The 27,063-nt window shown below is 46.9% G+C and overlaps 1 protein-coding gene across 2 annotated transcripts in view; it reads left to right on the forward strand.

Moving 5' to 3' along the window:
- Window positions 1-27,063, forward strand: part of fat2 (FAT atypical cadherin 2) — a 121,299-nt gene that overhangs the window by 57,918 nt on the left and 36,318 nt on the right. For both annotated transcript variants that reach the window (XM_075482012.1, XM_075482013.1), the window contains exons 11-19: window positions 12-3,679; window positions 4,914-5,310; window positions 7,319-7,518; window positions 7,771-7,924; window positions 8,874-9,107; window positions 14,471-14,860; window positions 21,406-21,617; window positions 23,900-24,037; window positions 24,111-24,254. In XM_075482012.1, the coding sequence (XP_075338127.1) occupies window positions 12-3,679; window positions 4,914-5,310; window positions 7,319-7,518; window positions 7,771-7,924; window positions 8,874-9,107; window positions 14,471-14,860; window positions 21,406-21,617; window positions 23,900-24,037; window positions 24,111-24,254 (5,537 nt within the window). The remainder of the gene's footprint in view (window positions 1-11; window positions 3,680-4,913; window positions 5,311-7,318; window positions 7,519-7,770; window positions 7,925-8,873; window positions 9,108-14,470; window positions 14,861-21,405; window positions 21,618-23,899; window positions 24,038-24,110; window positions 24,255-27,063) is intronic.

Raw genomic sequence — 27,063 nt, forward strand, 5'->3', positions numbered from 1 at the left:
CCTCTCTGCAGGTAACATCGACAACGTCTTCTCCATACATCCAGAGCTGGGCTCCATCAGTGTTTCCAAACCTTTGGACCTCCAGCCTCAGGATCAGTTCCACCTGACGGTGAAGGCCACCGATCAGGGCTTCCCCCAACGCTCCGACCTCTGCTCCGTCCACGTCCGCATCCGTGTGTCCGACCTCACCCCGCCCACCTTCCCCTTGGACGAATATCTGACAGAGATCAGTGAACTAAGTGCCCTTGGCAGCCCTGTGGTTGCCATATCTGCAGCCAGCCCAGCTGCAGTGCATTATGGGATAGAAAGTGGCAACACAAATGGAACGTTTTACATCAATCCCTTCACTGGGTTGATCTCAACCCGAAGGCATCTGGATTTTGAGAACTGCGAGTCGTACAAGCTGAAAGTTTCAGGCTCCACCACGGCGGGCGCGTCGGCCACGACACTCGTCCACATCTACGTGATCGATGAGAACGATAACGCTCCGGTTTTCCAGCAGCGCGAGTACGCGGGACAGATCGGGGAGTCGGCCCACATGAACAGCATGGTGATGGGAGAGAGGAACACGCCGCTGGTCATTCAGGCGTCGGACGCAGATCGGGATTCAAATTCTTTGCTGACGTATCACATCCTGGAACCTGAAGCCCTGAAAGTCTTCCAGATAGATTCCAGCATGGGGACCATCTCTATCATTTCGCCCGTCGACTTTGAAGCCAGAGCTGAGTATCGTCTCACGGTGCAGGTGAAGGACTCCGGGGAGCCGTCGCTGTACGCCGCAGAGCCCGCCAAGGTCACCGTTCGCATCCTGGACCTGAACGACTGCGCGCCGCAGTTCAGCCGCCCGCTGTACGAGCCGTCCGTCATGTTCCCGCCCGTCAGAGACGCCGAGGTGGTGCGAGTCACGGCCCACGACCCCGACTCTGCCGTCTCATACAGCTTCACTGAGGGAAATCTGAACAACGCCTTTTCAATCCACCCCAATACCGGAGTCATCACCGTGAGCAACGTGTCTGAGTTCAGGCCGCTGTACGAGCTGGTGGTCAGAGCCTCCGACGGCCTCTTCAAAGACTCGGCAACAGTCAGAGTGAATGTTACCAACCTGACGGCGAGCGACCTTGGATTTGAGCAGAGCGTGTATTCGGCGAGCGTTACAGAGAACTTCAAGATGGTCAAAACTTTGGCAGCACTCAAAGTGACGGGATGCCATTTAAACGAGCCGCTGTTGTTTTCTCTCATCAATCCGATGGGGAAGTTCGCCATCTCCCAGACGTCCGGCGTGCTGGAAACCACGGGCGTCGCTTTGGACCGAGAGGAACGAGATGTTTATGACGTGGTGGTAAAAGTAGAAGACATGAGGACGCCACCCAGAACGGCCACCGCCCGGGTCAAGGTCTTCATCGACGACGTCAACGACAACTCACCACAGTTTCTAAACTTGCCTTTTTCCATGATGGTGTCCGAGGACTCTGAGCCAGGAGACGTTTTATATCAAGCCACTGCCATCGATCGGGATCTGGGAGAAAATGGATCCATCGTGTACTCCCTGGAAGACGACTACGACCTCTTCCGGATCGATCCTGACGTAGGCGACGTCTCCCTTCAGAGACCTCTGGACTTTGAAGCTCTGAATAAATATGTGCTGACGGTCCTGGCTGCAGATGAGGGGGAGCCCAGTTACAGCACCATGGCTCAGCTCAGCATTCAAGTGAGGAATCGAACCAATCCGGTTTTCCAAACTCTTCTTTACCCGCTGAAGGTTCCTGAAAACGTCCCCCCGTTCACCACCATCCTGCACGTGCAGGCCAGGAACCCAGAAGGTTATCGGCTCATCTACAATCTCGAGGAGGAAAACGCCTCCAAACATTTTCACATCGACTTTAAGACCGGCGTGCTGACGGTCATCAACCCATTGGACTACGAAAGCGAGACCGCGCACGTGTTGACAGTACGAGCTACAGACTCTGTGACCGGAGCTTTCTCTGAGGCCTCGATTGAAATCGAAGTGGAGGATGTAAATGATAACGCACCGGTTTTCTCCCAGCTAACGTACAGGGTGAACATCGCTGAAGGGCTCCCGGTCGGCACGTCTGTGATTCGACTTTCTGCCACCGACGGAGACTCTGGTAGGAATAAAGATCTGACCTTCCACATACTTAAAGCAGAGGGGAATGATGCTGATTTATTTGAGATGAACCCTGAGACTGGGCTGATTGTTACGAAACAGGTGCTGGACCATGAAGACACAAAGAAATTTAATTTAAAAATCAAAGCCATCGACAACGGCACAATTCCTCTCAGCAGTGAGGTCTTTGTTTTAGTAAATGTCACTGATGTCAATGACAATCCTCCAGACTTTGTCAGTACTCAGTATAAAGCCTCTCTAGATGAAATGGCGAAATGTGGTCACATAGTCATCAAAATCCAGGCTTCAGACCCAGACTCCACCGACCTGAATAACCTAAAGTATAAAATCCTCTCGGGCAACAAAGACCGGTACTTTAACATGAACGAGTCCTCGGGGATCATCTCCTTTTCTAATGTCTGTAAGAGGAAGTTGGATCCTTTCTACAACCTGACGGTGGCTGTGTCTGACGGAGTGTTTCAGAACACCGCACCGGTCAACATTGACATGATAAACACCAACAAACACAGTCCGTACTTCAAACAGAACCTCTACGAAGCAGAGCTGGCTGAAAACGCAGAGGCCGGAACTCGTGTGATCAGACTGGCGGCCATTGACCCCGACGACGGGCCGTACGGCAGCGTGGACTACACCATCATCAACAAGTTCGCTGATGAGAAGTTCGCCATCCACAAAGACGGGCAGATCGTTACGACTCAGCCACTGGACCGAGAAAACCCCACCCAGAGGGTCATAGCCATCAAAGTGATGGCTAAAGATGGAGGGGGAAAAGTGGCGTTCTGCACGGTCAAAATAATTCTCACAGACGAGAACGATAACGTTCCCCAGTTCAAAGCGTCAGAGTACCAGGTGTCGATCCAGTCCACCGTGAACAAAGGTTCCCCGGTCATTCAGATCATGGCTTACGATGCAGACGACGGCAAAAACGCAGACGTCACCTACACGGTGGACGAAGCCGAGGAGGTCACGGAGGACGTCATCGAGATCAACCCGTTCACCGGAGTCGTGAGTGTCAAGGAGAGCCTGGTTGGCATGGAGAACAGGATCTTTCACTTCAAGGTCAAGGCCCGAGACGGCAGCCTTCCCTTTTACAACTCCACCGTCCCCGTTCAGGTGAAAGTGGTTCCTCCCGAGGTTCCCCTGCCCAAGTTCTCGGAGCCTCTCTACACCTTCTCGGCTGCGGAGGACTTTCCCATCGGGACGGAGATCGGCTCCGTGAGGGCGGACTCCGAAATGCCCCTCATTTACAGCCTGGTGAACGGGAACACGGTCGAGAGCAACAAAGACAAAGTGTTCAGCCTGGACAAAGAGACGGGGACGTTCCTGCTGCAGAAGACCATCGATCATGAGAAGACAAAGTGGTACCAGATAGATGTGATCGCCCAGGGGAACCACAATGGAACAGAGGTGGCATCGCTGGTTTCTGTCAACATCCAGGTCCAGGATGTGAACGACAACCAGCCCGTGTTTGATGCCAGCCCCTACAGGGCCTTCCTGGCTGAAAACATGCCCGCTGGGACCACCGTCATTCAGGTGAGACTCAAAAGGAGTGAATCTGCACCATGAAACATCTTTAATGTACACAAGGACTTTAATAGTCCATCCAGGTTGAAGTAAAAGATGACTAAAAAGTTTATTTCAGACATAATCAGACTATTTAAACACTTACACCTCATTCTGACTGAACACGAGCAAACGATTGATTAAAAAGTGATCAGAATGCTACTTTTCAATCAGCCTGTCCTGACATGCCACGAGTGATGTCACTCCGTCACGCCGACCACTTATAAAATCGCCCGCGCATTTCGCGGCGGCGTCCCGCCCCTAAACACTTCTTATTGATTTAAATCAGTGATACTCACTATTTATTTCACCAGAGCCACATTGGCAGAGCAAAATCGAGGGAAGAGCCACTTTTACGACAACATACTAAAGTCCCCTTTTGCAAATATGCATTTCTACATATAAAACATCCCACAAAAAAAGAAACAACACAGCCAATACATTTTCAATTCAGACCACATTTACTTTAAAGGAGAACTGCGGTATTTTCAACATTAAGCCTCTTTTCTGAGTCGTCTGCAATGTTTTAGAACCCCCCTCACCGCTTCTTTGATGTTTACTGCTGTCTCCGGTATTTGCCTAATTTTGATTCTTCTCAACCTGCTTCAGAACGGCAAGTCATGTGCATGTCCAGAAAGGTCCGTAAAAGCACCATAAACGTCCGTTTTCAAAATCATCAACTCACCGGAGTGGTTACTGGTGTGCACTGGTAATCCATATCACATTTCGTGGCGAAAAGTTGCTTCTGTCGTGTTTTATTTGGCAGCTCGTTCATGCTCGCACTATTTTCTTAGCGGTGGCGGAATAATATCAACGAACATCCAGTACAAAATGTCAACCTCAAAGGACACCCTCGAGAAATTTCGAGGGTGTCCTTTGTGTCGCGTCAGTGTCGCTCGCTTTCAGTCAGGTTGAGGTGTATGACGAACGTACTGAGGAACAAGGATCCAGGTTCAGTTCTTGGAGACCATTTTAGCACTTTTTCAGGGTTCAGGATCGTACCAACAACCTGCTGCTAGCACAGCAAAATAAGCTAATTTCATGTTTTTCTGTGATATTATCGACACGTTGCTTCAGTCCAATCATCCTGGACCGGTTTCCCACCTGAAATCGGGCCAGAACTTTGCTCAACAACGGCACACATCCAGAATAATTCCTAAAGAATTAAAGATAAAGAGTGACCGATGACCTGCTTGACTTTAAGGTGACGGCCAACGACCCGGACACGGAGACCAACGGTCAGGTGACCTACAGCCTGGAGTCGCTGCCTGATGACCCCCCGCAGGACATCACCGAGGTGTTCGCCATCGACGGAGAGAGCGGCTGGATCACCACGGTGCGGGAAACGGACTGCGAGGCCACCCGGGCCTACAGGTTCAGCGTGGTCGCCACCGACCGCGGCGGCGACGCCAAGCTGTCGTCCAGCGTCCTGGTGGAGGTGTTGGTGACGGACGACAACGACAACCCCCCGAAGTTCTCTGAGGAGCTGTACCGCGGCTCGGTGGAGGAGAACTTCGTCCCCTTTGAACCCATCGTCTCTATGACGACCACAGATGCCGACGTGTCTCTGGAGAACCGCCTGGTGACGTGTTACATCACAGGTATGCCCGTCGGAGTGTGTGTGTGTTGGTTTGGAGCGAGTTTATCAGCCGAATCAGCGTCCCGCTGACGTTGTTCTGCTGGTTCATTAAGACGTTAATGAGGGGGAATTCAATCTTTAATTGCCTGGAACTGAGCCGTGATGTTATTCAGCCTCAGGCTGACAGGACGACCTTGAATTAATGCAAATCCCAGACGGTTAACTCTTCCAGAGCAGCTTTTCGCAACACTGTTCTTAATAAGAGGGGAATGTTCTGCTGGAATTGTTTCTAATGGCAGGGTTCAGAAACAAACCGGTATTACAGGTGCTCACCAGTGTGACTGATTTGAGGGATTTTCCTAAAAGTTGGTATTTATTCCCGATGATTCCACGTCTGAACACGCAGACAAACATGTCTGTTTCAGTTTTTTCCGTTTGTTCAACGCTGGAGCCTTCAGCTTGATTACATTAGGACACATTTTTCTGTGGTTTCTGCCGTTTAAAGGTGCAAATTACTGCAGTGAATACTACTACATACTGCATACTGCATACTACATACTGCATACTACATACTGCATACTGCATACTGCATACTACATACTACATACTGCATACTACATACTGCATACTACATACTGCATACTACATACTGCATACTACATACTGCATACTGCATACTACATACTGCATACTACATACTACATACTTGCAAACGGCATACTCATCGATCAGACAGTATGCAGAGCGTTTACCCACAATGCATTTCACTCCTGGCCGAGCCGAAATCAGCCGGCCTGAAGCTGATTTCTCTTAAGCTCTAAACTCTGTAAACTTTAGCAACATTTGAAACATTTTCAGGTGAGAAAGTAGTCGTTTAGATCCCCAACGTGTTGAAAACCTGACAAAATACCGGCTGTTTACAATTTTGTTCCCACGAATTCGGCGCTACTAAAGCTAGCCGCAGTGAGCAACGCACTTCCTGTTCTTTTCACAAAATAAAATACCCGTTGCCTTTTATCATAGGGAAAGCCATTACCATACAATTGGTGCTTTTGTTTTGAAAACAGGAAGTGAACCTACCCTCGTTGTAGTTAGCTTGAAACTGCCGTTTTGACAGGAAATGACGATCGGCGACGTCACGTTACGTTGCATCTTGGGTAGTTTGAGTATGAGTAGTAACCTCATGATGCATACCCAACATTTAGGAGAATCTAGTATGCATCCGGGAACTTAAATAAAGTTAAAGTTAGTAGGAGTAGTGGGAGTAGTTGGAGAAGTATGCGGTTTCGAACACAGCCAGAGATCTGGATTTTTTGTGCACTTCCTGTTTTCTTCGTGTGAACATCAGACTGGTGAGGACGGGGAGCCCTGCGATGTGAAGGCTTTATGCTGAATTAATCTGACTTCATCACCTTCTGTCCTCACATTAAAGTTACGTCTTCTTGCTGAAATGGTTCCCCTGATGCAGATTTTAAACCTTTTATTTCCGGTATTTTTCATTTTATTCTATGAATCTGCTTTAATGTTTGAGATTATGTCGACATAAATATTCATTTAGCTCAAAAACGCTGCATCACGACCGCTTATTTACTGCTTTAAGTATGATGGATGTGCTCTTTCTCACAGGCAGCTTTTGTACTTCCAGTTCGTATTTGTGTCTGTACCTGTACGGCAGCTCGATCCTTTATTCACCCGTCAGACGAGGTGCGCGACTGACTGACGCAGCCTGTCGGCCATGATCAGCAGCCCACAACAAAACCGTCAAAGGCCCCGAGAGTCTGAGTGCTGTGGAGAAATCCTCCTCGACTCAGAACCGAGAGTCGAGCCGGCAGAAACGACTGAATTATTTATCAGGAACAACAAAGTATAAAAGAAACTTCTGTTTTAGATACGAAACTCAACTTTTCATAGTTTCTGCACCCAGTTCTTTACAATAAGTAGTGTGTTGGTGATGTATTTAAGATAAAAAGCTGAAGCTTTCAGACCTTTCTTGGTACACGGATGACGCCGGGTCTCTGTTCCTCCCTCAGACGGAGACCCGTCGGGCCAGTTTGCCATCATCCAGGAGGACGAGGGCCAGTGGGGTCTGATCCTGAAGGAGAATCTGGACCGAGAGACCAAAGACAGATACACACTGAAGGTGACGGCCACCGACGGGAAGTTCGAGGCTCCGATCACTGTGGACGTCCACGTGTTGGACATCAATGACAACAGTCCAGTGTGCGAACAGGTCAGAGAAAATAGATGCATTTCATCTGTTTTTCTACATTTTTACACACTCTCTCTGGGAAGAAAACCCTTCCAGACGGTTTTTTCTTCTGAGAGTTGAAAATTAAAAGCTAAATGAGCTTCATTTCTGACATTCATTTCAGTTAAAGTTTAAAATGCGTCCCTCGTTGGTCTTTGTGGACTCCTGCAGCTGTTGGTCTTGCCTTAAATCAGATGGATCTGCCTGATTATTGTTGTGATGCTCTGATTCCAGCTGGTGTACAGAGAGGTGGTGATGGAGAACTCGTCTCCGGGCATGTTTGTGCTCAAAGTTTACGCTTCAGATCCCGACGTGGGAGCCAACAGCGAGATCTCCTACACGCTGCACGGTCCAAATGCAGACAAGTTCCACCTGGAACACCGGACAGGTAAGATGTTTGGGCTGAAAGCGAGTGTTTAGGCTGCGGATGCTGTTAGCACTCTGAGCTGTTTGGGATGTTAAGCAGGAAGGAATCTTTCCTTTAAGGGCCGGGATCTGTTTAGAGTTACAGGAACAAACTGCAGGGGTGTAACTTCTTCACCGATCTAAATTAGCTGCAAGCGTGCTTAAGATCATGGCAGGAAACTATTATTCAAATCAAATCAAATTTATTTGTAGCACATTTCATGTCCAAAACAGTTCAAAGTGCTTCACATAAAATAAAAGCATTGCAGCAGGGAGTGGAAGAAGCATTAAAAATACATAAAAGAATATAAAGAGAAACAAATAAAATCATTTAAATGAATTTAAAAACCAGCAACAGTCCAGATAAGTTCAAAGATAGCGTGCAGATTTCATGCATAGACACATGAGAAAAGAAATGTCTTTAACCTGGATTTAAAAATGTCTCCATTTGGTGAAAGTTTAATCTCCACTGGCAGTTTGTTCCACTTGTTTGCAGCATAACAGCTAAATGCTGCTTCTCCATGTTTAGTCTGGACTCTGGACTGGACCAGCTGACCTGAGTCCTTGGATCTCAGAGCTCTGCTGGCTTTATATTCTCTGAACATATCACAGATTGTAAACCATCAGCAGGCTTTTAAAATCTATTCTGTGACTGACTGGAAGCCAGAGTAAAGATTTTAAAACTTTATTATTACATGAACATTACATAAAATTCTAATTATAATAAATTATGATAATCCCTGTAGTGAAGTGAGTGCAAACAGGCTGCTGAGGCTGAATGGATCAATAATGGTTCAGAAAGGAGCAGTGAGAGCAAAGAGTCCCACGCAGAGACCTTTTTCTTTCTCATAGCAGCCAGATTCAGATGTTTAGCAGAAACTTTCCATCAGCTGGTTGTACGCACGGTGTTTGACGGCTGAGCGTCTCCGCAGGTCAGCTGTTCACTCTGGGCGAGCTGGACCGTGAGAAGGACCTGGACTTTAATCTGGTTGCCAAGGCGACGGACGGCGGGGGGCGATCCTGCCAGGCTGACATCATGCTGATGGTCCAGGACATGAACGACAACGCGCCCCGCTTCTCCTCCAGCCACTACGAGGTCACCGTGTTCGACAACACAACGGTGCGCACGCCGGTCGCCGTCATATACGCCAAAGACCCGGACACAGGTGAGCTGCTGCTGAGTATCCGCTCGGGTCGCAACACGCTGTAACCAAACCTCCGTCCTGGTGTCAGGAGTCCTTCCTTTGTGCCTGTGTGAGTGCGCTTTCCCTGATCCCAAACATAATGGAGGACTAATCCACCCCTAACACAGCTTTGCCCTCCGACACGCCCACCTGATACCGTTTTAACCTCTAACCCGACAGCATTAGCTCTTTATTTACAGTCATTTTACATTTTCAGCTTCTCTCAAGTGTGTTTTATAATCCTCCTCGTTCATCATTGCTTTAAACCAGAGATACTCATTACGCGGCTCCTCAAGCTTTAATTGGCGGGTCGCACTCGCATAGTAGCTTATAGCAATATGCTAACAATAACAATACATTTTTTCATATTACATACAGCGAATACTGAACAGTATTAGGTATTTTTATTGAGTTTGCGTTTTTGTAGTATTAAGTATTTTTATTAAGTATAAATTAAGGCTTAATGGTGTTTCCTAAAGGGGGGACTGTTAAACCTGGCAACGCAGCCCGCTTAAACCACCTCACACCTGACCTCAGAGCACGCTAGCTCCTTTAGCCAGCGCCAGATGCAGGCACAATGGATCGGTTTTTAATTAAAAAAGGGCAAAAACCAACCCAAAAACCATGCTCATCCTGAATGTCTCACTATGATTACAACAACAAACTACAAGTACAACATGAAGAAAGTCGAGCACATGCACGCCAGCTTCCGCTCATCCCAGTATTAAGGTAAATGTGGCCTGAATTGAAAATGTATTGGCTGTGTTGTTTCTTTGTTTGTAGGATGTTTAGAAATGCATATTTGCTAAAGGGGACTTTAGTATGTTGTGGTAAAAGTGGCTCTTCCCTTGATTTAGCTGCCAATGTGGCTCTGGTGAAAAAAATAGTGAGTATCACTGCTGTAAACCCTCTGAAGTACGTGGAATGAAATGGTGACGGGAGGAGAAACCGTCGTGTTAAATGTTGAAGACATGAAAACAACCGTGTTGGCTTTCAACTGCATTCTTCTTTCATGCTTCAGACACCAACTGTTGATTAGTTCAGTAAGACTGTAAACTTCTTTTATTGGAGTGTAACAGCCAACATGTCTTTTATTCGCTGTTTACAGTTTGTTTTGTGCTCTTAAAACCCTTTTATAGATTGTTTTTTATCCTTTCTTTCTCTGGGACTTTGTGAAAAACATCTGTTGCTTTAGAATGCGTTTCACACACCAAACACTTCCAGACGTTTCAGTCGTATGCTGGAACAAAACGATTCGACACAAAGTTTTCCTTAAGTCTTCTGCAGAGATGTTGCAGCTCCTGTTCGGTATATAAATATCCACAGAAACAGTCGTCTTTTACGTCCCCGCAGAGCGTCATAAATATAAATAAATGAGTTGTAACTGTAACATAAAGCATCAAAGATGTTGAGGGAACACGTTCGAGTTACTTAGAGGCCATCTGTGAGGATAAAGGGTGTTCGATGTGAGTTACCGGGTGGATTCTGTGGCTTTTTGTTCTTTGGTGAAGTGAATCGTGTCAGAATGAACTAATCTGCCACAGAGACGAACATCCTGCAGCTCGATGCCAGAATGAACTCATTCTGGGTTCTATTAATGAGTCAAAGTAGCCAATTATTCTTTTAGGAGGGAAACTAAAACCAGCACGAACGCTTTACTTGCTCATTAATCTCGTCCTCGTTTCCCTGCTCTCACAACTGTTCGGTTTAAGGCCGAACAGTTGTGAAATGAAACAAATAAAACGTCTGCCCACATAAAAGCTGTGGGACGCATTCAGACAGGTTAGAGCAGACGGGCTCAGCCACTCCTTCAGATGTGCAGCAGCTTGTCCTGCTCGCTCACACAGATCCGTGTGAAGAGGCGTCTGCTGGTGTCAAAGCATCTGTCGCGGTTTTATTTATGTTTCACCGGAGAACATCAGCAAACAGCCTGAGATCCAGAGTTTGAGTTGGTTTCTGAACTCCTGAGAAAAGGAGAGATTAAATTCGTCTTCCCCAGCGAGACGAAGCATCTGTTTGTTTAAGCGCCGTCTGAGTTCAAGCGTTGACCTTTGACCTTTGATGGCGGCGCGCCCAGCGTCTGGTTGAGCATTCGAAAGCAGCAGATCCGGAATACTGAGAACAGACCTGTCAGCGTGACTCAAGCCTGCAGGTTTCCAGCTTTTCTGACAGGAGAGCAGCGCGCCGCTTCAAAATCAAATCAATAAAATAAAAGCATTGCAGCAGGGAGTGGAAGAAGCATTAAAAATACATAAAAGAATATAAAGAGAAACAAATAAATGAGGCGGCCGACCGGAGCTGTGGCCGCAAGGTGGTCGGTGCCTGTCGTGGCGGCAATCCCCGAACCCGCTGGTGGACCCCAGTGGTGAGGGAGGCCGTCAAGCTGAAGAAGGAGTCCTATCGGGCCTTTTTGGCCAGTGGGACTCTGGAAGCAGCTGATGGGTACCGACAGGTCAAGCGGAACGCAGCCTCGGCGGTTGCTGAGGCAAAAACTCGGGCTTGGGAGGAGTTCGGGGAGGCCATGGAGAACGATTTCCGGACGGCCTCGAGGAGATTCTGGTCCACCATCCGGCGGCTCAGGGGGGGGAAGCGGTGCACCGTCAACACCGTGTATGGTGAGGGCGGGGCCCTGCTGACTTCAACTAGGGACGTCGTGAGTCGGTGGGGGGAATACTTCGAGGGCCTCCTCAATCCTACCGACACGCCTTCCGATGAGGAAGCAGAGTTGGGGAGCTCGGACGTGGGACCTCCCATTTCTGGGGCTGAGGTTGCCGAGGTGGTCAAAAAACTCCTCGGTGGCAAGGCCCCGGGGGTGGATGAGGTCTGTCCTGAGTTCCTCAAGGCTCTGGATGTTGTGGGGCTGTCTTGGTTGACACGTCTCTGCAGCATCGCGTGGACATCGGGGGCAGTGCCTCTGGACTGGCAGATTGGGGTGGTGGTCCCCCTCTTTAAAAAGGGGGACCGGAGGGTGTGTTCCAACTATAGAGGGATCACACTCCTCAGCCTCCCTGGTAAGGTCTATTCGGGGGTACTGGAGAGGAGGATCTGTCGGATAGTCGAATCTCGGATTCAGGAGGTGCAGTGTGGTTTTCGTCCTGGCCGTGGAACAGTGGACCAGCTCTATACCCTCCGCAGGATCCTGGAGGGTGATGGGAGTTCGCCCAACCGGTCTACATGTGTTTTGTGGACTTGGAGAAGGCGTTCGACCGTGTCCCTCGGGGACTCTTGTGAGGGGTGCTCCGGGAGTATGGAGCGCCGGACCCCTTGATATGGGCTGTTCGGTCCCTGTATGACCGGTGTCAGAGTTTGGTCCGCATTGCCGGCAGTAAGTCGGACATGTTTCCTGTGAGGGTTGGACTCCGTCAGGGCTGCCCTTTGTCACCGATTCTGTTCATAATTTTTATGGACAGAATTTCTAGGCGCAGCCAGGGCGTTGAGGGGGTCCGGTTTGGCGACCTCAGAATCGGGTCTCTGCTTTTTGCGGACGATTTGGTTCTGTTGGCGTCGTCAAGCCGTGACCTTCAGCTCTCACTGGAGCGGTTCGCAGCCGAGTGTGAAGCGGCTGGGATGACCATCAGCACCTCCAAATCTGAGACCATGGTCTTCGGCCGGAAAAGGGTGGAATGCTCTCTCCGGGTCGGGAATGAGATCCTTCCCCAAGTGGAGGAGTTCAAGTATCTCGGGGTCTTGTTCACGAGTGAGGGACGAATGGAACAGGAGATTGACAGACGGATCGGTGCGGCGTCTGCAGTGATGCGGGCTCTGCACCGGCCCGTCGTGGTGAAGAAGGAGCTGAGCCAGAAGGCCAAGCTCTCGATTTACCGGTCAATCTATGTTCCTACCCTCACCTATGGTCACGAGCTGTGGGTAGTGACCGAAAGAACGAGATCGCGAATACAAGCGGCCGAAATGAGTTTCCTCCGCAGGGTGGCTGGGCTCTCCCTTAGAGATAGGGTGAGAAGCTCGGTCATCCGGGAGGGGCTCGGAGTAGAACCGCTGCTCCTCCGCATCGAGAGGAGTCAGATGAGGTGGCTCGGGCATCTGGTGAGAATGCCTCCTGGACGCCTCCCCGGTGAGGTGTTCCGGGCCCGTCCCACTGGGAGGAGGCCCCGGGGAAGACCCAGGACATGTTGGAGAGACTATGTCTCTCGGCTGGCCTGGGAACGCCTCGGGGTCCCCCCAGAAGAGCTGGAGGAAGTGGCCGGGGACAGGGACGTCTGGGTCTCTCTGCTCAAGCTGCTGCCCCCGCGACCCGATCCCCGGACCAGCGGAAGATAATGGATGGATGGATGGATGGACAAATAAATGAATTAAAATGATTAAAAGAATATAAAGAGAAACAAATAAATGAATTAAAATGATTAAAAGAATATAAAGAGAAACAAATAAAATCATTTAAATGATTAAAATAATATAAAGAGAAACAAATAAATGAATTAAAATGATTAAAAGAATATAAAGAGAAACAAGTAAATGAATTAAAATGATTTAAAGAATATAAAGAGAAACAAGTAAATGAATTAAAATGATTAAAAGAATATAAAGAGAAACAAATAAAATCATTTAAATGAATTTAAAAACAAGCAACAGTCCAGATAAGTTCAAAGATATCGTGCAGATTTCATGCATAGACACATGAGAACAGAAATGTTTTTAACCTGGATTTAAAAATGTCTCCATTTGGTGAAAGTTTAATCTCCACTGGCAGTTTGTTCCACTTGTTGGCAGCATAACAGCTAAATGCTGCTTCTCCATGTTTAGTCTGGACTCTGGACTGGACCAGCTGACCTGAGTCCTTGGATCTAAGAGCTCTGCTGGCTTTATATTCTCTGAACATATCACAGATTGTAAACCATCAGCAGGCTTTTAAAATCTATTCTGTGACTGACTGGAAGCCAGAGTAAAGATGTTAAAGCTGCTGTGATGTGTTCAGATCTCTTAGTCCGGGTTAAAACTCCAGCAGCAGCGTTCTGGATGAGCTGCAGATGTTTAATGCTCTTTGTGGGAAGTCCAGTTAAAAGAGCATTACAGTGATGAAGTCTACTGGAGATGAATGCATGGATGAGTTTCACCAACACGCCGCTGCGTCTTATTTCTGACCCGGGCCTCTTCAGATCTGGGCTAAAAACCTGCTTATTTAGGATTGCTTTTAATACCCAGTAGTATGATGACACTTTTATCTTAATTGATTTTGTTGTATTTTATTGCTTTCACTGTTCTTTTATTGTTTTTACTTCTTCTTCTCTTTATTTATTACCTGCTGTAAAGCACTTTGGTACATTGTAAGGATTGTCTGTAAAGGGCTGCAGAAATAAAGAACATTTATGTTTACTTCTGTCCTGCAGGTATAAACTCGGAGGTGAAGTACTCCCTCCTGGCAGGTGACGAGGGTTACTTCTCTCTGGATGAGTTTTCGGGGGTCCTGCGCCTGGAGCGACCTCTGACCTCCGACACCCCCCCAGCCTTCGAGCTAAAGGTGAAGGCCACCGACCGGGGTCTCCCTCGCCACCTCTACTCCGTCGCCACGATGACTGTGGACGTGGTCTCCCTGGACAACTACCAGCCCGTCTTCCTGAGCTCCGAGTACACCGCCCAGCTCCCAGAATCCATAGCGGTGGGCTCGGAGGTGCTGAGCGTGTCGGCGCTCACCAGAGATGGCGGCGGCCCGGATCCGATCGTGTACCGCATCGTCTCGGGAAACGAGGACGGACGGTTCCTGCTGAACTCAGAAACAGGTCAGAACAGCTGCTCTTCTTCTTCTTCTTCTTCTTTTTAATGAGGCTGCGGTCGTTTAACACGTGGACACGGCGGCGCCTGACCGTCGCGTCCACGTGTAAATCAAAAATCTAATTAATCTTAAAATATAAACGAACAAATGAGAGCAAAAATAGAGTTTTTATATGAAGAAGTACGTTAGAACATCTTTTATCTGGTGTTTTTATGATCTCCCTGTGATGAAATTCACTCTTTATTATATATATAATATGTTATATTATATTTCCTCGTTAGTTTAGCTTTTCTCTGACAGATTTATTGACTTTTCTCTCATTTCACAGCCTAATGTTGATCATTTGTTTTAATTAAACTGCGTAAACCGTCACAGAAACCTTCGCAGAATAGTTCATTTAAAGAATATTTGCTCCACATTCTGAAGAAGGTGAAATCAAACCGTTTGGTCTCAGACTGTAAAACCAAAGAATTTCTCATGAACAAACTTTTCTCCTGGTGCCTGAGATGCAGCAGGCCACATCAGGAACATTTAAGAAAGACTTTCATTTGATTCCCTGCAGGGAGGCCGGAGGCGTTCATGGCAATTAGCAGCATAATTCATTTAGCCTTCATTATGCAGCACAGCGTCTGTTCCCTGATGGCTGCAGCGTGAAACGCTCTGAGCAGTTATGTTCATTTTTAAAACCTATAAAAACTAAACAGTCTTTTTTTTCAAACTCATTCATTTACATTAAAGTTACAAAGTGAATTAATCTAAGAGCGACCAACACCTTCATCAGTTTTAGACGGTTTGAATCGTTAAAGGCCGGCACCACTTGGAATAAATAATTAGTTTCTAATCAGTTCTAATTTAAGAAGTAAATGTGCACGAATCAGTTTGGGAACGTCTGCGTTCGTATCTCACAAACACACGTCTGCAGGTGGACCAATCAGGATTGTTCTTTCAGCGCCTCTGAAGCGCCGGTATAAACGGCGCCATCGTCACACCAATGCGATGAGCACATTTCACACTCAGTGGGGTCACACGCCGCTGAAAGAACTGGATCGGATGGGATTCAGACCCCGAGATAACTGGGTTGAAAGTCACTCTAAACCTGCTTGTAGACGCTGAAGCACGTGGTGAATCAGACTTTGCGTTCTGCGCATGCTCCAGATGTTTTCCCGGGGTCGTGACCCGGAAGTCAAAGGAGCCGATATTCCTGTTGTTGTCGCCGTCAGAAAGAAACAAACAACGCGATGGAGAATGCTCCGTTGGGCATCGAGTTTGTGCAACAAGCAGCTCATCACAGAGCAAATGTAGAGGGACGTAGCTTCATCTGGCTCTGCGTTCTCCATCTTTCTCCAATGCCTGAGTTTGTTGTTGTTGTTGGTGGTGAAGAGGTCAACAGGAAGTGGCTCTATTAGCAACAGCTGGAATGGGTACAGCGCCACCTATCATACCGGGGTATGACACGCTTTGTGCCTCTGATCCCATTCATTCACCGCCAGATATCCAAGGAGAATTACCCTCGCTCAGCTCAGTCTGATTGTAATTTAGCCAATAATCCGATCCTTTCAGGGTCATGTGACCCCACTGAGTGAGGGCAGACGCTAAACAGGACAGCTTTTTAACGTAAGAACAAACACGACCACGCTTTAAGGAAAATGTGTTTTTGCTGCTTTCTGTCAGACGTCTGAACCTCACGGCCGTGTGACGGGTCAGCTGTGCGTCTGCCAGATGCTCGTGTCATCGAACACTCGACTGTGTTTGTGAAACGAGCAGAAAGCAGAAGCCCCCCGTCTGACGGGGAAAAACAGCCCCCCCTCAGCTCCTTCTCTCTGGCAGCAGGGAGCACCAGCAGCTGGATGTTTGAATCAGAGATTCACCCCCCGCCACAGTACATCTCACACAGGAGCAGAATTACTGTACCTGTCGCTCAGAGGAATGTCTGCTGAAAACAGACTGACAGGAACTGTGTCACGCCGTGTGCCGTTAACACGTTCAAACCATAGAATCCCAAAATCTGGATTCTAGTTCCTAATGAGTTCATTTCTCAGATGAAACGAGCATCTTTACAGGACGTAGACCTCCTGCTTACCTCTGCTGGGTCAGTTTCCCACTCAGGGAGAATACTTTGATGAACTCTGCAGGTACATTTTGGCATATCTCCAGTTTTAGTTCATTCTTCTGGTTCAGTTCCAGCTCACTGTGTCGTAAACGAACCAACAGATGAAACCAGGTCGCAAAAGGACGTCATTTATGGATACAGTTTCCAAACTGGATCTGTTTCAGAACCCAAACTGGATCTGTTTCAGAACCCAAACTGGATCTGTTTCAGAACCCAAACTGGATCTGTTTTAGAACCCAAACTGGATCTGTTTCAGAACCCAAACTGGATCTGTTTAAGAACCCAAACTGGATCTGTTTAAGAACCCAAACTGGATCTGTTTCAGAACCCAAACTGGATCTGTTTAAGAACCCAAACTGGATCTGTTTCAGAACCCAAACTGGTCTCAGAACCCAAACTGGATCTGTTTCAGAACCCAAACTGGATCTGTTTAAGAACCCAAACTGGATCTGTTTCAGAACCCAAACTGGTCTCAGAACCCAAACTGGGTCTGTTTAAGAACCCAAACTGGATCTGTTTCAGAACCCAAACTGGATCTGTTTAAGAACCCAAACTGGATCTGTTTCAGAACCCAAACTGGATCTGTTTCAGAACCCAAACTGGATCTGTTTCAGAACCCAAACTGGATCTGTTTTAGAACCCAAACTGGATCTGTTTTAGAACCCAAACTGGTCTCAGAACCCAAACTGGGTGATTTAGTATGATTTTAGTTATTTAGTGATTTTAGTATGCATCCCTTCCAATCTGAGCTCATGAACATGAGTCGTGTGACTGAAATGTGAACATAAAGCAGTTATTCTGTCCGATCATCCTGCGGTTACTGTGAGGACACACAGGATGTGAACGAGCAGTGGAGCTGAAGAGAGTGAGTCAGCCCGGTGAGAAAGAGACTGAATGAGATCTCACACTGGAAAAGTGTTGCTAAAAAGCCTAAAAATGAATAAACAACCCATTGTGGATGATTTTGGCTCAAACTGGGAGCAGAAATCTGGATGATCTCAGAAGAATGAGGTTCTGACGGGCTGAAACACGTCTCTCCTACTCAGACTGCAGCTACGCTCGGGCTCTGTTTGGGATAATAAGCCCACTGAGACATGTTTAGTCTTCTCACGCCTGTTTGGTGGAGCAGACCAAATAAGGCGGCCATCTTTACAGTGTTTCATCTCTGATTAAAGCTGCTGTGGTCTAACTACAACACTTTGTTCTTACTTTGGTTCGAGGGAAATTAGGTTTTTGTCGGACACTTCAGACACAACAAGCCACGAATAAACCAAACCATCACAAAGGTCGAGCCGTTATTTAGTTTCACCGGTGTTCAGTAATAAAAGCCCAATAATAATCTGAAAATACACCTTCTGAGGGAGAAGTGGACGGGATGTCGTGTCTCTGACGTCCTCCTTTTGCTGCAGATCTGACAAATCCCCTCCGATTTTTTGGGTTTTCCAGTTTCCTTTAACTAAGAAATGAGATGTTCTGTCTGTGGGAAGCAGAGCATGTGAACGGAGCGGAGCGTGGACCGGACGGTGGAGCGGAGCGGTGAAATATGGTCAGAGCGGAGAGCGGTTTTCAGTTCAAAAGCCGGAGCGAGGATTTCGCTCCGCTCCAACGTTAATTAAAAATGTCGGATTACAAAATTTGTAAAATAACATTTTTGATTTAATGTAGTCTAGTGTAATAAATTAATAATTAAATAGGAAACGCGGGGCAACATGAATGGAGCTAGATGTTACGTTCACAGCTGGGGACAAGCAGCCACGCGGGCCTTGTCACCCGTAGTAAATGAGGAAGTGAGCAATTCAAGTCGAGGGCGCAACGGTGTGTTCTATGTGTGGCGGAGCTAGCATTAGCTGCAGAGAGAGTGTGGATAATAAACAGGGAAACGCCCGAACTGTAGGGCCTACAAACGCTATCGAGCGTGGATTGTGTATTTCGTCTGGAGTTTTGGGACACGGGAACGCTCGGAACAGCTCAGGTACCGTGAAGAAATGTTCCCCTTTCTGATGGTCTGAATTAAGCTGACTGCTCAGGTGCTAGTTCTAACCCTACCTGGTGCCCAACATTTTCTAAACATTATTTTTTGTACGTCAGAGCCACCGTTACAGTGGCGATAATTTAACAGCCAGTTAAATAAGACAATACACCGGTCACATCATTAAATCAAACGCCGTGTGTCCCAGGGCCCTGTCATAATTACATGAAGTAAAAATGTCAGAAAATTCCTTCTCCTGAAAATTTGAGCGAGCGTGGAGCGATTTGCTCTGGTGGGAAGCAGCTGAAAATATCACGTGCATTTAAAGGGGTTATTTAAACTGTAAAGTTGGTTCTTAAATGAAAAAATAAATCTTATTTTTCAGAAAATTGGTATGTTCTTATTTATTTATTGAAGAAAACAAGTTTTCAGTAATGCAGGCTGTTCTTCCATCTTTATACAGATTAATAAACAGATACACTAATGGGACCAATAATCCATAAACCTTGGTGTCCATCCAGAGCTCACAATGTTTAACAGTCAGATAAAAGCAGTTGAAATGATCATTAATCCAACAGCTGCCAAACGGATCCGTCCTTTATCGTCTTTGTCTCCTCATGTAACTAAAAACTTGGCGTATTTTCTTTGTGACAACATGACAGCTTCATTTCTAACCAGCAGAAAGCAAACGATGGGTAACAAAGCTCTGTGGAGGTGAAGAGGTCCGATCTGTTAAAGCTCCCGGGGTTTACGGCGGGTCAGATAAATAAAGACCTGAAGGGAGCGACACCGTGAGCAGAACATCCGTCTGACTCTGACGGCTCTTTTATTGCTGCCATAAATCGATGTCCGACCTCACATGAGGATGACAGCCAACGCACGAGACGGCAGCCAGCTGTGGAGAGATTTATTGCTCCTGAAAGGTTAAACTCACAGCTTCACTGAGCTGACAAAAGTAAGAGTTCACAAGATATGTCACTTTACCCCGGCCCCCCCGACACACTCTGTCTGACTGGATATTAGCATCTAAAGCAGCCTCCTACCTAAAGAGCTTCCATTTAAACGCTGCATAATGTCTGCCGCTGCACATCATGAGGGAGCTGAGTCGCTGCACCGGAGCAGAGCTGCATGGAAGGAGGTCTGAATGTAGAGTTGGGTCATTTAGGTCTTTAAAGTTAAATGCAGTAAGATGTGGCGTTTGATGGCTGAAGATGGATCTCTGCGCTCTCCACCGGCGCCTCGTAAATCAGCCTCATGCATACGTGGTGCTGATGGTCCTTTAGCTGTGCTGTGCTGTCTTTGTTCATCACCGGTGCTTCTTTAAGCCCCGTTTCCACTCTGCAGTCCGGTACGGGTCGGTTCAGAACGGTTCTCTTATTTCAGTGTTTCCACAACCACCAAGGCGTACTGGTCCCATGGAACCCGTTACCATGGAACCCGTTACCATGGAACCCATGGTTCCCATGTCTGTAGCCCTTCTGCTTGGGGTACCGAGCCCACCGGACCGGTTCCAGGCTCTGCTCTCCGGTGTTGGTGAGGAGGCTGAGCAGCGGCAGCTCGATGGCGCTGTGCCAAACCAAAAAGTTTTCCAGCTGATTGAGCAGAAATGTCAGAGAGTGGTTTCAACCGGACCGCGAGCCGGTGTGGCATTAAGCTGAAGAAGCTGAAGAAGCTGGGAGGTGGTTCCACATTATGGATGCTATTTACGTCCACTAAAGCTGAGAGCAACACGGACGGAAAAAGGCTCTCACTCACCGCCCTCTTAGTTTCATCCCAGCTTCTTACGCACTTATTTGTTTCCTAAATTATCTTCCCATGTGTCTCGGTACCTAACTTACCACACTTACTCTAGCACTAGTTCTGCTCTTAGCTGTTTGGTTTTGGAAGGAAATGCACTTCTGATTTCTTTTGACCTGAAGTTCTTTTGCCTACCGATGTTGAACGCACTTATTGTAAGTCGCTTTGGATAAAAGCGTCTGCAGAATGACCGTAATGTGATGTCTTCATTTTTTAACCAACAAAGTGAAAGAAATGACTTTAAATGATCCTTGAATTAAATTAAGGATTAAGTTTAATTGAAGGTTGTAACGGAGCGTTTTGGAGGAACCGGCCTTGTTTGGTTTCAGTGACGTTGGGATGAGATAAAAAGGGTTATAGTTTAGACCAAAGCAACACATTCCACCAATGAGCGGGTCGGAAGAAAGAAAGAAAGAAAGAAAGAAAGAAAGAAAGAGTTTTCTGACGGTCCGGTGGAAGTTTGGATCTTAAACCTGTTGAGATGTCTGATTCGCTGCATCCGTCACAGACTGGTGGCGGTTTGAAGTGATGTCATATTAGGGCCTAAACCTGTACATCAAACATTCTTTGTTACGGCGGTATATGAATTTATTTGGTTTTACTCGTAATTCTCCCAGTTTTCACTTCTCCAACAACCAGAACTCTGAGGTTTCATCTTTATCTCCTGCTCCTGCAGGCCTCATGACCCTCACGGCCCCACTGGATTTCGAAGTTTCCCGGGCGTATTATTTGTCTGTGGAGGGCAGTCGCGGCAAGTCGTCCCTCAGTGACATCACCATGGTGATCATCAACGTGACGGACGTGAACGACAACACGCCGGCGTTCGGACGGGGCGACTACAGCGAGGAGATAACTGAGGATCTGACGCCTGGAAGCCTGGTGATGACGGTAAGGACCGACGGGTGGAAACGTCTCGGTGTGTGTTTTTACACGCTAAAGGGACAGAAATGGTGGTTTTACAGGATATAATTAGTGTTTGATTCACCGGTGAAGGTTGGATTGATTAAAAAGTACGAATACAGAAACACTGAACTGCCCGTTAAGTTTCCCAATGTCGATTCAGCTCAAGAATTTCATTTAAATGTAGATTAGATAGAATTTTCTGTCTCGTGTTTCAAACTCCAACACGCACACACGCATGTGCACACACACATGTTTGATTTTCATGCAGGCGCATCCACTCAGATTATCTCATTCCACGCACACACTGACAGATCCAAACAGGACACACACATGTAACATGATGGCGTGTTAGATCTGGTTTAACGTGTAACATGATGGCGTGTTAGATCTGGTTTAACGTGTAACATGATGGCGTGTTAGATCTGGTTTAACGTGTAGCATGATGGCGTGTTAGATCTGGTTTAACGTGTAGCATGATGGCGTGTTAGATCTGGTTTAACGTGTAGCATGATGGCGTGTTAGATCTGGTTTAACGTGTAACATGATGGCGTGTTACATCTGGTTTAACGTGTAACATGATGGCGTGTTAGATCTGGTTTAACGTGTAACACGATGGCGTGTTAGATCTGGTTTAACGTGTAACACGATGGCGTGTTAGATCTGGTTTAACGTGTAACACGATGGCGTGTTAGATCTGGTTTAACGTGTAACACGATGGCGTGTTACATCTGGTTTAACGTGTAACACGATGGCGTGTTAGATCTGGTTTAACGTGTAACACGATGGCGTGTTAGATCTGGTTTAACGTGTAACACGATGGCGTGTTAGATCTGGTTTAACGTGTAACACGATGGCGTGTTAGATCTGGTTTAACGTGTAACACGATGGCGTGTTAGATCTGGTTTAACGTGTAACACGATGGCGTGTTAGATCTGGTTTAACGTGTAACACGATGGCGTGTTAGATCTGGTTTAACGTGTAACACGATGGCGTGTTAGATCTGGTTTAACGTGTAACACGATGGCGTGTTAGATCTGGTTTAACGTGTAACACGATGGCGTGTTAGATCTGGTTTAACGTGTAACACGATGGCGTGTTAGATCTGGTTTAACGTGTAACACGATGGCGTGTTAGATCTGGTTTAACGTGTAACACGATGGCGTGTTAGATCTGGTTTAAAGTTTATTGGCTGTCAGGTCAGCAGCAGTAACGCAGCTCAGTGACTCTGACGGTCGCACCGCCGCTGGGTGATGAGTCTGTAATCAGCAGCTTTCATATTGAACTCTTTTCTCTGCCGCCGTCGGTTTAAAACATCAGGACAGAAAAGACAGATTTAAGTCCTTGGAGATAAAGAAGCAGAGCTTCTGATGATGGTGCAAAAACTATCATCTTTATTTAATATATAGATCATTTAATTTCCTGCGAAGAAGTGGAAATATAACTACATTATGAAAAGAAGTTATTGTTGCATCCAGTCAGAATCCTCGTGAAAACAAACATCGTTTATGAGGCTGAAGCGGCTTTGATTATAAAGAAGAAGAAAAGGCTAATGTAACGTTAATGTTTTCATTTTAAAATCAGACCATGAACAAGTTAAACTGTTAAATACAGAATAAAGCGTGCATCTGTGACACGTTGATCTTCATCTACATAAAACAGTTTGACACAAGGTTGTCACGGCAACAAATAAACCTTTTTGATCTCAAGCCGACACGGAAACGTGTTGCAGAACAGGACCGTTTATCATCCTGAATGGAATAAAAATAGAAAAATACTTTATTTATCCCCCAGTGGGGAAAATCAAAATGAGGAAAACATTAAAATAAATATATTTAAATTCTTAAGTGGTTGAAGAGATCAGAATCATCGGTTCTGAGGGATTTTACTGTTTTCTTATAGTTAGAAAAGACTAAATTAGTAATATTTTAATATTGAGGCTCACTCGCTGAGTTTAAATGAGATTAAACTATAAAATCATGAGTCTGGAAGTAAAAAGCAGGTGAAAAGGTGGAGTGAGAGTGTTTAAAGGATGGACCTTTTAAACACCCAACAGCTGGTTTTGGTTAATAAATGCAAACGCTGATGTCATTTCCTGTATGTTTCCATAGCAACTGAAGGCGAAAACTTTTTAAAACAAAAAGTTTTAACTGTGCAAAAAGCCCAGAAACCGTATGTAAAAGTCTGAATGTGAGCCGACCTGTGAGTGGATGTCCACGGCACTTCCTCCGTCCGGTTTCTGATCTCCCTCCGCCTTCCTCTGCCTCCAGGTCACAGCCACCGATCAGGACGGGCCGATCAATAACCTGCTGCGCTACTCGATAGTGAGCGGAGATCTTCTGCAGCAGTTCTCCATTCATCCTCGCAGCGGGGAAATCAGCGTGCGCACTGCGCTGGACCGAGAGCAGGTGGGTCAAACAGAGACCAGAAGGTCTGGAGCTCTGAGGAAGGCTGGACTTTAACATGTTGTCTGCCCCACAGATCCCTCATTACTCCCTGACGGTGCAGGCGGCTGATGAAGGGACCCCCCCTCTGTCCTCAGCTGTCCTCATCGCCATCACCGTCATCGATGTCAACGACAACCCGCCCGTCTTCTCTCGGGTTAACCACAGTCTGCTGCTGCAGGTATGACGAGCTGAACACGCCGTAAACATGTGTGTGACATCTGTGTGAACGTGCTGCAGAATGAAGTGTGGAAGTTTATGTGGAAACCAGGTCAGTTTGGATGTTATTTACAGTCTTAAGGGCCCTCAGCTCTCAGTAACTGCACCTTTCCCTGGATGATGAATCCTGTGCTGCAGGCATGAAATGACAAACCTGTCCTACGCAGTGCAGTCGGTGCTGTTCCATAAAAAGGTTGTTTTTACTGCAGAGTGACGGAGAAAGTGGTAAAAATAGCTCCAAAGTCATCCAACTCCTGGCTCAGGTCAACTTTGTTCCAGAGAACAAATCATCCTCCTTAGAATAACTTTAGTCTATTTTTATGTGCACGAGTTAAAAACCTGCTTTCTGCAGACGCATTAATGAGAACGACACATTCTGCACTGCTCTTCTTTAAATAAAATGATTTGACTCCTGCAGGACACCGTAGCTTCCAGGGTGTTCAGCCTTTGTGTTTGAGATCTCATCTCTAAAGGCCTCGGTATGCGTCTCCGTCGCTATCCGTCAATCCGTCTCCGTGGTTACGCAGAGGCTGTTAAACCTTTCGAAGTTCTCCGTCGGGCTGTTGGATACGCAAGGCAGTTCCCCTCCCGATCAGCAGGCGGCGCTACGCTAGGCGACCCAATCTGGCGACGTCTATGGTGAAAGTGGTTGATTGGTGGTTCACCTCCCGGCTCCGTTCCTCCTCACAGTGAACGATGGCGACCGAGAGAGAAAGACTGTTGTTGGAGCTCGTTGATGTTGAAATGCAAATAATTCTGACCAAATGTTGCCCGGCACACAGTAAACTCTTTCAGAAATGGCGGTGTTGTTGTTCTGAGAGGAAGGAGCTAAACCGGGAAAGTGATACCGGAAATGATGTTGTTAGCCGACCAATCACAACCCTTGTGGTCTCCGTGAGTAGACGAATAGATAGATAGGAATGTTGGCCGACGCTCTCCGTAGGCGACCATAAATCCGGCTTTAGAGAGCAGCACAAACCACGGCCTCAAAGAGTTCTCAGTGGAGAAAACGAAAGAATCTCCCAGCTCCTCAAAGCTCCGGGGCCCGCCGGCTGCTTCCATGTTCCACCGTCTGGTGACGGCTTTCAGCAGGAGCCCAACTTCACCATCATTACGGTGTTGGTGCACTTCCACCCTGAAGCCATCCAGAGTCCATCCTCACCTCCATCTGGTACGAACGTGGACAGCAGCGCCTCGTTCACTCTGCAGAGGAGCTGATTGGCTCCACAATCTGAACACCTCCAGGACTCTGAAGCGTCTCTCCCCTCCGGCTGGAGGCTGCGTCCGCCTCACCAACAAAGATGGAGGACAACTCCAACCCTGTAACGTGTCCCATTAACACTCCCTTTCCTAAGACAACATATTAAACATGTATTTACTCACTCTGCTGTTTACCACGACTAACTCCTCGTATGTGAAAACATGCTTTGCACTCAAAAGGAATTGTAATGAGCGTCAGCTGGGCTCCACCTGCTCCACCCTGACAGGGCGATGATGAAGACGGATTAACTAAAACATGGGCTCTGTTTCAAACCGCATACTTCTCCTACTTCTCCTACTACTCCTGCTAACTTTCTGAGTTAGTATGCGAGAAGTTCCCGGATGCATACTAGATTCTCCTAAATGTTGGGTATGCATCATGAGGTTACTACTCATACTCAAACTACCCAAGATGCAACGTAACGTGACGTCGCCGATCGTCATTTCCTGTCAAAATGGCAGTTTCAAGCTAGCTACAACGAGGGTAGGTTCACTTCCTGTTTTCAAAACAAAAGCACCAATTGTATGGTAATGGCTTTCCCTATGATAAAAGGCAACGGGTATTTTATTTTGTGAAAATAACAGGAAGTGCGTTGCTCACTGCGGCTAGCTTTAGTAGCGCCGAATTCGTGGGAACAAAATTGTAAACAGCCGGTATTTTGTCAGGTTTTCAACACGTTGGGGATCTAAACGACTACTTTCTCACCTGAAAATGTTTCAAATGTTGCTAAAGTTTACAGAGTTTAGAGCTTAAGGGAAATCAGCTTCAGGCCGGCTGATTTTGGCTCGGGCAGGAGCGAAATGCATTGTGGGTAAACGCTCTGCATACTGTCTGATTGATCAGTATGCAGTATGGAAGTATGTAGTATGCAGTATGTAGTATGCAGTATGCAGTATGTAGTATGCAGTATGCAGTATGCAGTATGTAGTATGCAGTATGTAGTATGCAGTATGTAGTATGTAGTATGCAGTATGTAGTATGCAGTATGCAGTATGCAGTATGTAGTATGCAGTATGTAGTATGCAGTATGTAGTATGCAGTATGTAGTATGTAGTATGCAGTATGTAGTATGCAGTATGTAGTATGTAGTATGCAGTATGTAGTATGTAGTATGCAGTATGCAGTATGTAGTATGCAGTATGTAGTATGCAGTATGTAGTATGTAGTATGCGGTTTCGAACACAGCCATGCAGATAATTAAAGAGAAATTAGAGATCCTGGCTCTGTGTCTGATCTCCTCCTCCAACAACCTAAAACAGGCTGACCTGGAAGTGCTGCACCCAGAGCTCATTAAATCTGTGTTCAGGGCTCAGATTTTAGAAACCTGAAGCCAGTTTCTAAAATCTGTCGGAATCAAAGCAGCAGGAAGATCAGCTGCCATGATTTGCTGCTTGTCGGACATCAGAGCCTCCGTTTTTGGGAAGGAGAAACTTTTAAGCTTCCCTGTTTGTGTGTGGAAGCTGGTGTTTCTGGCCTGGCTGCCGGTCACAGAGCTGCCGGCTCAGATACT

This window comes from Odontesthes bonariensis, chromosome 13, assembly GCF_027942865.1.
Source record: "Odontesthes bonariensis isolate fOdoBon6 chromosome 13, fOdoBon6.hap1, whole genome shotgun sequence".
In the NCBI taxonomy this organism is placed as follows: Eukaryota; Metazoa; Chordata; class Actinopteri; order Atheriniformes; family Atherinopsidae; genus Odontesthes; species Odontesthes bonariensis.